Below are 13862 nucleotides of genomic sequence, written 5' to 3'. Positions count from 1 at the left end.
ATGCTTGTGCAGACCCAGAAAGTAGAACATTTGCACAACGATTAAAGAACAAGCTTTATGGAGATAAAAATAAATAGTGATCGGTTCTTTATGCACTGGTGGACAAGGAAACATCAACAAAAGAAGCAAATAGTTGATTTTAGATTTAGGAGGGCAAGGGAGCAATTTTTTGACCCAGGCCGCTCAATCAGGCTCACATGAAAAATATCAACCCCACTGTGGAAGAAATTATTGAAACCTCCACTCTAGCCAGACCTTCATGGCTATGCCCCCAAGAATAAAAAAAGACCAGGTCTGGCAGCAGGACGTTCGCCTACAATGCATCGAAGACCTGGAATGCCCTCCCCCTGCATCTTCGAGCCAACCCCAACTTCTCTTCATTCCGCAAGCAGTTAAAAACATTCCTTTTCAACCTTCCCTACTAATTCCTAGCTAGCCACTCTAGGAGGTCGCCCTTGTTATTTTCTAGCGCTTGGACGCCCCCGGGCAGCAATTCGCGCTCTATAAATTTACATCCATTTCCATTAATAATATGTTTCCCAGCATCGTGTTTAAATGCCGACTTTTCCTCAAAGAGATATTAAGATGTGGGGGCACAAGTTCTGCAAGCTGTCGTGTATTTAAGCATATCTACTCCACTTTACGTTCACAGTTTTTCCCTCTAGAAGTAACTTGCTATAGGCAAAATGTAAGTATTTCCTCAACAGGCTTTATCCTAAGCTTAACCATCGACAAACTACCCCATACTCAACACATTTTCTGGGCACTCAGATGTAGAGTCCTCACGATTTGTACACCCTCGAAGTTCACACAAGTTTTAACAGAGGACAGACAGGTGGGACCAACGATCTTGCTCAAACCGAGCTCCCGCTACAGAAAACAGAAGCAGCTGGTACACACAATTAAAAAAAACATAACTTTTTTTAATACTACAAAGTTTCACCTTAAAATAACAGTTGATCCTCAGACAACATTTAAATTGAGGGGATTTAAACCTGCGACAGAGTGTAAATGGGTAGAGACTGCAACGATGAGTACTAGATGCCGTGGGTAACACTGACCCATCCGTTTCCAGATGGTGGCAGCACACGTTGACGCTCCTTAACACATAGGATGCAGTGGGAACACTAGTTCTTGCTTTCACTTCAGAACATCCACTGACCTAGTTTACAGTTCAAAGCTCTGAGGATCCATGAAAACACATTCAACAACTGGAAAAGTCACTCTTCCAGCTTCCAAACAATATGCAGGTAAAGTTCTCTGCTGTCACTAGTCTCCGAGCATCCATGCCATCATGATAGGACATGCCCAAGCAGCGCCCCTTCCATTTTACTATCTAGTTTCTGCTTGGTTAGCGGGTAGGGCTCTTGTAGCACAGCAATGGACCAGCATCAGTTCAGATGAGGTTAGGGTCCAAAGCCACCAGGCTTACTTCTGACGCTTGTAGATCAAGGCAGCCAGACTCCGGAAGATGTTCTTGGACAAGTTCTTGGCGTGAGTCTCAATAAGCTGCTGAAGGTTGCTGTAACTCTGCTCCTCATACGCCAGGTACACAGCCCGCATATCCAGGTCATCATATAACTGCTTCACCCTTGATATTTTCTCAGCATCGTCGCGGCCATAGTTTTCCTATTAAGAACAAAATGTAAAAGTTGGGCATCAAGTCTCATCTCTCAGTCATCTCACAACAAATGTGGATATTTTTTATTTTTGTACTCTTCGGTTTATGATTTACATTTTTTTTTACTTAACTGTAATTAGAGGTCCCCACCACTATCTTTATAGTATTACATGATTGGATTATTTTGTTGTAACAAACTGATTGAAGGAATGCTTGATGCATCTCAGTCACTGGCGATCACTTTAGGCTGTATTCCATCATTTTCCACTCACTGTGCCATTCTAGACAGACCAGCCCTTTGAAAATTAGTTATGGTGCTGCTACAACAGTATCAGTCTAGCCTGAACCACAAGGCCAGGTGCCCTGCAGAAAGGAACACAAGTACCCTTGAGAATTAAGTAGATCAAAACCAGTTCATCAGTGAGGCCTAACTACCACCAATAAGGTAAAAACAGGTTTGGATTGGCTGGGGTTCCCTTCTGAAAAGGAACCTGGTCTGGCGGTTCTGGCTGGACTGCTCCTATTAGATCAGGACCAAGACTAAATTTGCATATGGCTGGTACCGGTCTAGTATGGTACAGAGTACATAAGACTATGAACTACATTACGGCCTTGGCAATCGCCAATGGTGGAGATTAATTCAAGAAATCCTTGCATCACTTGGTTAGATAAATAACATCGCTCTTGGAATCATGGATACATTTCAATGCATGGTCAAATCAACACAACATGAAAATCCTTTTCTGCACGAGGCACAGCGAATCTGTGAATAGGTCTTGAGCCTGTCCTCAGAAACCATCTTCAACTCTATATCCATGAAACGCAGCTTTACAGGCATGAGTCTTAGTGATGAGATGGAAACATTGCATGAGAGTCTATGAAATATGCCAATCTTAGAGAACTATATTTCATGGCAAGTAACTTTTCGTTCTGTAGCAGTAGATCTTACATGCATGAGCATGCTTTGAATGGATTATAAAACACTTTCGCATATGTGGCGCTTCGCTCAGTACACAAATTACTCCACACCACATCTGATGTCCACGTTTGTGAGGCTGGAGGCCATGGGGGAAATTGTACAAAGGAAGGCTTTGTAGTCCTATTGCTTTGGATTCAACTGCAGTGTGGCTGTGGCAGATTTGCCTCTTGTTGAATAGGTTGTTACCCTTACAGGAAGTAATAATAATACTTGTATTTATAAAGCGCGAACAGCTGCCTCAACTAGGAGGCGTCCCGGCGCTGTGAGGGCATGGCAAGAAAGCTAGCTGGGAGTCGGCAGCTTAGAGAGGCTCCGAGAACAGCCACGACTTAAGCTGTCTCCTAAAGCTTGTTTCTGATTGGGCCTTTCGCAGCTCAGGAGGTAGGGAGTTCCAGAGACGGGCCACGTTGGCTGAAAAGTAAGCAATTCCCTTATAAATAATCTAACTTTATGTGCAAGAGACTATCCATCATTCAGTGCTCGGGCCTGATCGTAGTTAGTCTTCAGTACTAGACCCAAAAAAATACATGGGTAGAATCTTCTGGAATCCCTTATCCTACCAATGGATCACCTTCACTTTATGGGCTTACAATGCAAGGAGCACTTGGTCTGCAGGCATAGGGTGGGTTTGCAAGACAGAAGCTTCTATAGGATTAACAGCCTGAAAGCTCTTCAGGAAAGATGCAAGAGATGGCTTCCAACAACCACCACATTACTGTCGAACTTAGTAAGCAGATCAGGTGCAGGAATAGCTGGAATCTCACGGATGTGTCTAAAAGCAATGGTGGGATGCTTGGGATTTGTGCACTCATCAACCTAGAAAGTATTGGACTGATTCTCCATGTTGATGCTGGTCAGTGTATCAGCACAAAAACCCTAAAAGTTGAAAAGACAGCCACTGTGGAATATTTAAGAGGCTTTGTCGTGAAACTCTGGACAACAATCCTCCTTGCAACTCATCTGAACACTATCCAACTGACTGAAGATATAACCACTTGGAGTGAAACTCTGAGCCGAATAAAATGATTCCTTTGCGTGGTGGCAACTATTGTTATAGTTCTGTTCAAAAGAGCATTGACTTCCAACTCACAACCCCAATGTTGAGTGCTGTCCTAAATAACATCACCAACAACAGAAACAAAGGCAGCGGTTTCCAATGGTCCCTGAAATGTCTCCAGTGGACGTCTGCTCCTTGGGTGCTTGGACAAACACGTTCATGTTAGCCTGAGGGGGAACTGAGGTACAGCAGCTTCTTCGACAGTAATATACTCAGATTTGTCTTCGCTCTATTCACTCCTCTTGTAAACCTACATACCCATTCTTACATCTTCGTGTGCACAGATGTGTGCAAACGCTCACACCACAAAGTCGGTCTCCTTCACATTAATCTTGTAATCATTCTTTTATTTACGTATGCTTGCTCCTATTATGCTTGCTCCGCGTTACTTGTGATGGTGGAACATCTCCGTGCAAGGTTGGATGCTGGTCAAACGGCGGCGCTTATATTGTTAGACCTTAGCGCCGCCTTTGACACGGTAGACCACAACATCCTCCTGCATCGGCTTGAGGAGACTGGCATTGGCGGTCAGGTGTTGCAATGGTTCCACTCCTTTCTAGATAACCGCTCCTTCTGTGTTGCCATCCCTCCCTTCAAGTCCAATTTCCAACCGCTGGCCATGGGGGTTCCGCAAGGGTCCTCGCTGAGTCCCACGTTGTTCAATCTTTACGTGAGACCGCTGGCTGATGTCGCTAGGCAGTGGGGCCTAACTTTGGTCTCATATGCCGACGACACACAGCTGGCGGTTACTCTCAGCGGGGATGCGGAGACTGAGGCCCCCAGGTTTCAGTCTGGACTGAAGGCGGTGGCTAGCTGGTTGACAGGCAACTGCCTTCAGCTAAATGCCACAAAAACGGAGGTGATGGTTGTCGGTAAGGGAGTGGAGCTGTGGGGTGACCAATGGTGGCCCTCTGAGCTGGGACCCACTCCGACCCCGGTATCTGAGGTGAAAAACCTGGGGGTCTGGCTGGATGCGGGCCTCTCCTTTGTAGGGCATACTAAAAAAACTGCGGCCTGTTGTTTCGGTCTCCTAAGGGGCTTGAGACCTGTTCTCAAGTTCTTTGATGCCCCGACCAGGCAGCTGGTGATCCAGGCAACTATCATCTCCCGCCTGGATTATGCCAGCTCTCTTCTGGCTGGGGCTAACCAGGCCGAGCTAACCCGTCTGCAGCGGGTTCAGAATGCTGCGGCGAGGGCGATTGTCGGCCTGCCCAGATTCAGCTCGGTGGCAACTGTCCTTCGTACCCTACATTGGCTCCCTGTCAGGAAGCGCATCCTTTTTAAGGTCTTGTGTCTCGCTTTTAAGATTCTGAGAGGTATTGGCCCGGAAATCCTATCCAGCTGTCTTTCCTTTTATGTTCCCACCCGCACCCTCCGTTCCCAGGGTTTGGCCCTTGCGGTGGTCCCCAGATTTAGGCTTAGTCGCATGGGTGGCCGCTCGTTTAGTGTAAAGGCCGCGTCAGCATGGAACTCCCTTCCTGTTGAAATTCGTCTGATGGAGGACCTCTTGACTTTCCGGAGGGCTTTAAAAACTTTCCTGTTTTAGCTGCTTTCATGTTTTTAGTTTCCTGTTGTGTTATGTTCTACCTTGTCTCTGCGCCGGGACGCCCCTTGGCTGGGGTATCTGTGCGCATAATAAATCAATATAACATAACATAACATAACATAACATAACATTTAAAGCACCCAGGTCCCAACATACACCAGCTTTCGCAGTTACCTCACGTTCCGCTTCATAGCCTTCCCCTCGACACAAACCTCTAGTAGAGTTGCCCTCAAAAGGGTAAATTCTTATGCACATCTCTCCATGACTTTTCAGCGCACTGCAGACTGCACTTATTATTCCAATTGATCTCAGGACGCACAGACAGGTTGCCAAAGACCACTTTGTAGCACTAACTCATAGCACTTATATTATCTCCATATTAGCTCTAAAGGTGAATTCTCTACGCAGCGCTCTCATCAAGTGATGGTGCTTTGAGAAAGAGAGAGGGGTAACTGGAATAATGATTAGAGTTTGGCCTGGTCGAAGGCCTAATTGTACGGTATAGTTTCATGAAGGTCCGAGGTAAGCAGACTACAGGCAGACTTTCAAACAGGGATTCAAGTCATTTCAAATCAGACAGTTTTACCTCCATGATTCTTGGTTTTGGTCAGGCTGAGAAGTCTTGTACAGGCGCATTCCAAGTTCTTACAGAGGGTGCATGCAGTGGGGTGCTATTTTCTGCAGTGGTGTTGAAATCTTGCTCTCAAAAGATGTCACTTTGCATGGCACTATGAATTGTTCCTTTTCTGCCTCTTGCAATCAGAAGCATTCTTCAGGGTCAGATGAAGCTCATCAGCTTTATTCAGGATCAGACAGTCTAGGTGACTGGTTTTTGGATTCTTTAGGTTTCAATACGTCCTCGGGGTGCGATTAAATCTATTAGTGCATCTGCACTAAATGAAGGATCCTCCCGACTCTACGGTCCTAAAGGGTCGCCGTCTTAACAAGTGCAGTAATTCGCTGTTGAATGGAAATGTCTTGATCAAAGTACTAAGGGTTCTTACAGGTGTGTGGCACGCACGGAGGTAAGTCGTCCACTGAAAGGAACATTTCTCTCTACCCGAGCCATTTTCAGGACCATTCAGGCTCAACTGATGCTTCAACCACCAGCAGATGAACTTTGGCAAATTTAGGGTGCATTTGTAGGTTCTTATAATATGAAGGTTGGAAGAATATTGCAAGACACCATGAGAAATGAAGCTATTCCTGGACCGCACCTTTGATGATCATGTTGCAGATCAGGGAACTGGAGGTCAGATGATAGCGGGCTGGATTATGCCGCCCACTGCCAGTTTTTTGAAAGATTTTAGTATGCTTTAAGGCTTTGGTGCTATGTTTTGCTGGAAGGAGGAATTCAGCACCCCAAGACATCTGGGCATACTATCAATGCCAGTCTGTGAGGATTGGTGCCGGGAACAGTTCAGGTAGGTTGGAAATCTCGATTCTTTCTCTGCCTTGGAGAACTGAGTCATTGGTGTAAATGCAGCCATCACCCATGTGCTTTTTTTTGGCAGACAGGCAGTGTCACAGACAACTAGTTTCATAGTTAGGAATGAACATGGAAAATGAGGAAAAGTACTTCAGAAGCAAAGGTGTTTGCAACACTGTGCGAGGCCTACTGTGATGTTTGAGGGAATAGATTTTATAATCTTGTGCAAACCCTTTTTTTACTTGCTACCACCAAGATGCATGTGGCATTGTAGTCTGTTTTTAGCACCAACAATACGGCCTCATGGTGCCTCTAGATGTTGGTTTAGCACTGGTGTTCTCCTATCGGACTTTAAAACTTTACTCTGCATTTTCAGAGAAGTCACTTCAACCTGGACTGTCCTTTCTTGTAAATAAAATACTATGTTTCCCCCCAAGAGTTGGGCAGCGGTGACTCCTCTATAAGGCAGAGGAGTGCCGACCCACTGCTTTCTGAGCAGTGAATAAGGAAAACTAAAATGATAAAACATTTTAATTTTTCCTTGCTATGCCCGGCATGGAGATTCAAGGCCGGGCCATCCTGATTGACACTGGGAGGAGGGGTGGTATGAACTGCTAAAAGTGTGCATGTCTGTTTGGCCAGCAGTCTTAGACCGGCCAAACAAACATGTGCACTTGGGTTTCTCCAACCCAGCTGTATTTCACAGCTGGGGGGGGGGGGGGGGGGGGAGGGGGGAGAAACAGCACAGACTGCCTGAGCGAGCATCAAACCAGCCCACTCAGGCCAATCCCTACTCTGTTCTCTTGCTAGGCATAGCATGATAGCATCATCTGGATTGGATGGGGGAGTTTGATGTGCCCCAGAGGCTGCTGGGAGCAGAGGACCACCCAGGGGCGAGGCAACAGACAGCATCAGGCAAGTCGTATTTTTTTATTTTTAATGCCCCCTCACCCCTACTTTTTATTTGTATTGGCCACCTCTGGAGTTGGGCTGGCTCTTCTAGTGCACTGGTGATATTCGAAGGGAAAATCATTTTTTGGCCCTTTGGATCAGCGCCAGTACTTGCACACAGAAAAGGAAAGGGCAAAATGCTGTTGTATTTCGCCCGTTCCAAGCCTCTAAGCACCTCAGAATGATGTAAATTAAGCTCTGAATGGTCACCCTCCCTACCCTGAAAGTCAAGACCCTAAATGAACCCGATGGCTACAGAACTTAAGCAATCAGTAACCTGGGACTGCCCCAGGGTTCCAACAGACCTCACACGAGGAATGCATTCACTTGCTTTACATCACCTGTGGAGGACATCTGCCTGAACCCTAAATCTTTAATACAAACAATATTGTGAGGATAACCATCAAGGCATCCCCTTAGACATGCTAATCTAATCTTGCGCACATTTTCTGCCTCATCTCACGATCGTCGGTCACTGCACGAGCCAGGGTGTTTAGATGCTTGTATACTAAAGAATAGTGTTGGGAAGACCTTAAATATCAGATTTGTGTCAGGGTGTATAGAGTAAGGGATTACAGTATGTATTAATTATCTTCTGGCTACAGTTGTAATGACCAAGCTCACTTTGGTTTAGAATGATTCAAGAAAATGGGGAAGGGAATTTAGTTATTCAGAGGAGAGCCAGATTCTATGTATGAACTGTAAAAATAGGCTCCAAGAAACAGATATCTTCAGCAAGCAGTGGTGTTCCTTAAGTGAACTGGCAGTGTCATTATCCCTATACTTGTATAATGCTGCAACACAGGCAAGTGAAATCTTTGCAGTTCTTATCAAATGGTGCAATGAAATAAGCCCTTCGGAGGCAATGTGATTAAGGAAAAGCTGCCAGGCGTTTTAATGCAGCCTGGCTAAAAGCTTTAATGATCATAAAAATAAAACAACGAATGACTCAGACATTTTATTTACCGATCCAAGATGGATCGGTAATATACACATGTCAAAAGCCTTTTAAAGGCAGTGTGGCCAGACCAGCAGCATTTTGCTGCATGGCCTCCAAAAAGAAAGGCAGGGAGGCGAGCAGCAACTAGGAGCATATGCGATCACACAAGGGAGAAGCACGCAAGCGACAAAGGGCAGGAGAGAAGCACAATATACATGCAGCAGCATGGAGCGGTATGGGCGGGTGGTACAGAAATACATGAGAAACCCATGAAAAATCCATCCACTCATGGAGCGCGTAACCAAAAAGAAACAACACTGTGCTGGAAACGTAAGCAGTGAAAGGACACATGAGGCCATGATCCAAGGGAGGGACAAAGACAAGCAGAGGTATTAAATCCCACACAAGCGAACACTTAAAAATTAGGCAAATGAGAGTGACAATAAACCTAACCAATGGTACGCAAGGGGTGGGCTCTAGCCTACTGTAAGCTGACAATAGGTCTTTTCTCTAGAAAGACAGCTTGGACTGTCTGGTAGACTAAACCTTCAAAATAACAAGCATTGAAAATACAATAGGTCTCGCATTGATTACGTTTGAGCTATTGGCTTTGCTAATTATTGCAACACCAATTGCAACAAAAGTCTATAAATTGTAGGCCAAAAAAATGTGTATTTATTTTTGTAGCAGTGGTGGCATGCTGCGCTTTAGATGAACATGTTTAAAAGTAAAGTGCACCATACTGCGATTGCTACAATAGTTAATTGTGGATGCGTTAACAATTGATGTGTGCACCGATGGCTGGTGGTGTAATTGCCTGCAGAAATTGTGCACTGATGGCTGGAGGTGTGTGTGTGCCTGGTGGAAGCGTGCACTGACGGGGGAGGGGGCGGTGTGTCTGGTGGAAGCGTGCACTGGCGGGGGTGTGGGCGGGTGCGTGTGTGCGCGCGAGTGTGTGCGAAGCACGTCTATAGTGTATAAAAAAAGTCCTCCAGGACAGTGCTGTTCAATTTATACAATGGGTGTGACTATTGATAAACTAAAAATCAATACTTTGGACGTTAAATAGAGAAGTCTCTCGTGTTGGAATAAAAAAAAAAAAAAAATCGGATTTCATTGACCAGGCTGTGGTAAATTATTTCGCTGCTCTCAAATCAGCTGCTGTTTAAGTTACTTTGTGGAAAAATGCCTATGAAATAATGTCCGCTTTAAGAAAAGTGCAAAAACGATGTCATAAGAAAAAAATACCAGGTAAATTTCATTTCCCTCCAGAGTGCTCCACTGCGTAGTGGACCTTGTAATTCTGACAGGGCTGGTAACACTGGTTACTGACCCAGTCAGCATTACCAGGCCAATGATTATGAAGAACTTAGACTAACTGAGCCACTTACCCTGCTGACAGTGACAGCACATCTCCAGGAACGTATTCAGACTGTTATACGAAACGAACCTCGGCCCAGAAAGCGAACAATGCTGTAATACCACACTAATGACAAATTATACGCTATCTAATTGCCACATAACAATAATAAGAACATACACCACTATGAAAACAAGCATTTGGAATGCAATAGGTCTCGCATTAGGAAAGTTTGAGCTATTGGTCTTGTAAATGACAATTTTTTTATTAATGTGTTGGGTTTTGAAAATAGCGAAATTAATAGCTTTGTCATTTACAATGCCAGTAGTTATAACTTTCGCAAATGTGACACCTATAGCATTTGTACTGCAATATGTGTTGTATTTACGTGACTTAGATGTATTGATATTACAAATAACAATGGCTTTTAATTTTTTTTAAATAATTAATACTTAAATGAAAGTTATTGTAATTTATAATGGCAATAGCTTAAACCTTTGTAAATGACTTTTGTGAAGATTATGTTCAGTGTATTTTATTGTGACGAAAATCCAAGAACAGAAGTAAAATATTAACATCTTTTTGTGACATTTGTAATAAAGCTTGAAACATTGAGAGAGCATATTTGAACCAATTGTTGTTATGGAGAGGGAGGGGGGTGGGCTGCCTACTAATGCGTGTGGCAACAGAGAGAATGGGGCGCGCGCTGGAGAGGGAGGGGGTGGGCTGCCTGGTTAGGCCGAGACCTAAAAAGATGGATTTATGCCCAGATCTCTGTACTGGGGTGAATGTATGACACTGTCCTGCATTCTGTCCATCAACTGTTCTTTTCACGATAGATATTCTACGACAATGCTCACCTTACACAAACTGAATGTATCACCAGGGAGAGTAAATGGATGCTGCCTGCCAAGAGTTCTGGAAAACATTAAATGCGAAATGAATTCACAAGGGTGAGAGAGGGTGGAGCGTTCAAGGTTCCATGTTACAATTCTACTCAAGGTTGCAGGCAGTTAGGATGAAAGTTTCTCTCCAGAAGATGCAAATAAACGTAGCTAGTATTTTCAGAGTTTCAAATGCGGGGGGTGGGGTGGAGGGATGGAGAGGAGGGGGGTGTACACACGTTTTATGTTTGTAGACACGCTCCGTCATACTTCCAATGGGCTGAATGAGCCAGTTTCCACCTTAAATATGATGAAGCCTTGTCGTATTTGTTTGGGTAAATGCTACGGGAGAGCGGCGATTACTGTACGGGATATTCCCAAAAAGAAGTTTGGGCGGCAGGCAATTTAAATGGAGCTAGCTGTAAGGAGGCTAGCTGTTGAGCAATTGCGCGCCAAAAATAAACGTAGCTAGTATTTTCAGAGTTTCAAATGCGGGGGTGGGGTGGAGGGATGGAGAGGGGGGGGGGGGATTAACACCAAAGCAGGCCACCGCGGCAACATGTTTTATGTTTGTAGACATGCTCCGTCATACTTCCAATGGGCTGAATGAGCCAGTTTCCATCTTAAATATGATGAAGCCTTGTCGTATTTGTTTGGGTAAATGCTATGGGAGAGCGGCGATTACTGTACGGCATATTCCCATAAAGAAGTTTGGGCGGCAGGCAATTTAAATGCAGCTAGCTGTAAGGAGGCTAGCTGTTGAGCAATTGCGCGCCAAAATGGAAAGCCTTTAGCTGTGGGTCCAAGATAAACTGATCAAGGATCCATGAGAGGTTTACAAGTGAACCTATGTTTCAAAGGAGGAGCTGCTGGCACCCGAAATCTCTGACGACAATTTACAAGGGAAACAGACGCCATCCAGAGAAACGTAAACAGCTTGATAGCCTACGTGTTCTAACAAGCTCTCGGCATTGTTGTGGTGGGTGAGCAGGAAGAGGAAAGATAAGAGAAAAGTGCAGGAAGCAAGAAAACAAGAGAAACCATTGAAGAACACGAAAAGGAACAGGGAGGGGGGGGGAAGAGGGCAGAAGTTAAGGAGCCAAAGAGGATGTTCGGGGAGGGGGGGCGGGAGCCTGTGGGAGGCTGCTGCCTTTGATGTGAGACCAGGGGGGAGTAGAAATGCGAGTCACTGCCTGGGGCCGTGAAGTGTGAACCAGTGGGCGAGATGCGAGTCACGGCCTGCGGCCGTGAAGTGTGAATGAACCAGTGGGCGGGGAGGCAGGAGCAAATGGTAAGGGGAGCCTTTGAAGAGCAAGGCAGGGGGATAGAAGCGCGGTCACGAGCCCGTGCACTTCTACAAATCCGGATCATAAAAGTTAGATTTCTGGATCGGCGGCATTAGGTCTCTCTGCGAGACCTAAAAAATATTTATGCAATATGCGCTAGGTAGAAAAAGAGGCAAAGAAGGTAATTTAGGTCACATGATTTGGCTACAGAGTACAGACAGGAAGAGTGCGAGGTGTACTGAGTTCTGTTCCTCCTCACAGTTGGACATCACTGTCCAGCTTTGGGCATGAGTAACACTGTGCCTGATTGCAAGATTATTGCTGTTCTTTATCCGGGCATTAGTCTTGAGCCTCAAACTTGATCTCCCCAGGGCCTTAATTATAGAGCTGAACAATCATTTTTTCTGCTGCGGGTCACCTCGGTGCTTGGGGAGGATGGGTTTTCGTGTTTATTTCCAGTGAAATTGAGCCTGTCCTATCCGGTCCGATTGCAAAACACGCCGAAATGCACAGTACCGACAACCACAGCTTTATGTAAACGGCGAGGAATTGCCTGGGTGGCTGTTTATGCTGCAGTTCTCGAAGGATGCTGCGTCAGGGCTTAATTGGTGCCGGTGGTTGCAAGTGTTGGGCACCGGCTCTCAGTTTCGGGGCGCGTAATATCTATTTTATCATCAGACTGTTTCCCAGAGAAAGATAGAAGAGGCAGCAAATGAGAGACAAAGGGACAAGAAAGGGAAGAAAAAAAACATACAAGGTGAGACAAACATACAGGAAGTGTAGGGGGGTGGAAGAAAGAGGCATGACGTCAAATTGGGACTAGACAGGCCCAGTATTCGGCGTACTGGGCATTTGGCAGCACCGAGGGTGGCCTCTTACAAAAAAAACGGAAAAAAAACTTTGCGACTCAGCACTTGAAAAAAATGATGTATAAATTAAACAACTACGCTGCCTAATGAACATTACTGCTGACTTCTCCAAAATCAGTCTCAAGGTGAGATTTCACACTGCGTGTCCAACATAACAGATCCATTCAGTGGGGGTACGTGTAGAGGATTTTGCTTTGTTACACCACTTTACCAGGATGCAGTTCCCTTTCGAGTCAACATTCCATGTCTGGTGCAAACCCGACTCAACGGGAAGGGGTAACCTTTTGTTCATGCGCACTGTGTGTGATACTGGCCAACACAAACCCTCGGGTGATGAACAATATTGTAGGGGCTGAATTAGTGTGTTCTTGAATGCTCCCAACATAAAGCTAGTAGTTATTTAATCGATGATTGATTGAACAAGGAAGCATCCCCGAGATTACAAAGAGTGAGTTCGTTTCCAAACATCGCCACTTCTGAAGAGACGAGTGGTGAAGCGTAAGAGCGTCTACCAAGTTTCGCGTGCTTGCGTCACGTTCTGTATTGAAAACAGCGGGCCTGTTCTGTTTATTTATTTTACAGTGTGTTCTTGTTTCCCACAACGCTTGATTGGTCTTTGTTATGAGAAGTACATCTGTTTAAGGCCGTGCGAGTTAAGCACTCCCTATTGCCATCTGTCACGACTTGCAAGACACAAGATTATGTCTGAGATGGCAATCTCGACTTCTCATCCTTCCGATGCTGATAAATTTGAGTCCCATTCAATTCGGCAATCTATCTTGATGCTGTGCATTGTCTTAGCCATGACAATGTTTCAAATGCATTTTAAAAACAGGCAACAGCAAGAGGAGCCTAGCCAGCAACCACGATGGCCGCCTGAGCCCTCGGCTCCGCCGACGCGTCCCCTTCCCTCCCGTACCGCTTCTTCTCCTGTGTGCTA

The 13862-nt window shown here is 45.3% G+C and overlaps 1 protein-coding gene across 4 annotated transcripts in view; it reads right to left on the bottom strand.

Annotated features, from left to right (window-relative positions):
- Positions 1–902: 902 nt before the first annotated feature.
- Positions 903–13862, bottom strand: part of FDPS (farnesyl diphosphate synthase) — a 169022-nt gene continuing 156062 nt past the window's right edge. For all 4 annotated transcript variants that reach the window (XM_086947406.1, XM_086947405.1, XM_086947404.1 and 1 more), the window contains one exon: positions 903–1629. In XM_086947406.1, the coding sequence (XP_086803532.1) occupies positions 1429–1629 (201 nt within the window). In that variant the 3' untranslated portion in view covers positions 903–1428. The remainder of the gene's footprint in view (positions 1630–13862) is intronic.

Source organism: Lissotriton vulgaris, chromosome 12 (assembly GCF_964263255.1).
Source record: "Lissotriton vulgaris chromosome 12, aLisVul1.2, whole genome shotgun sequence".
In the NCBI taxonomy this organism is placed as follows: Eukaryota; Metazoa; Chordata; class Amphibia; order Caudata; family Salamandridae; genus Lissotriton; species Lissotriton vulgaris.
The sequence above is the reverse complement of the archived record's forward strand: the minus strand, read 5'-3'. Positions and strand labels throughout refer to the sequence as shown.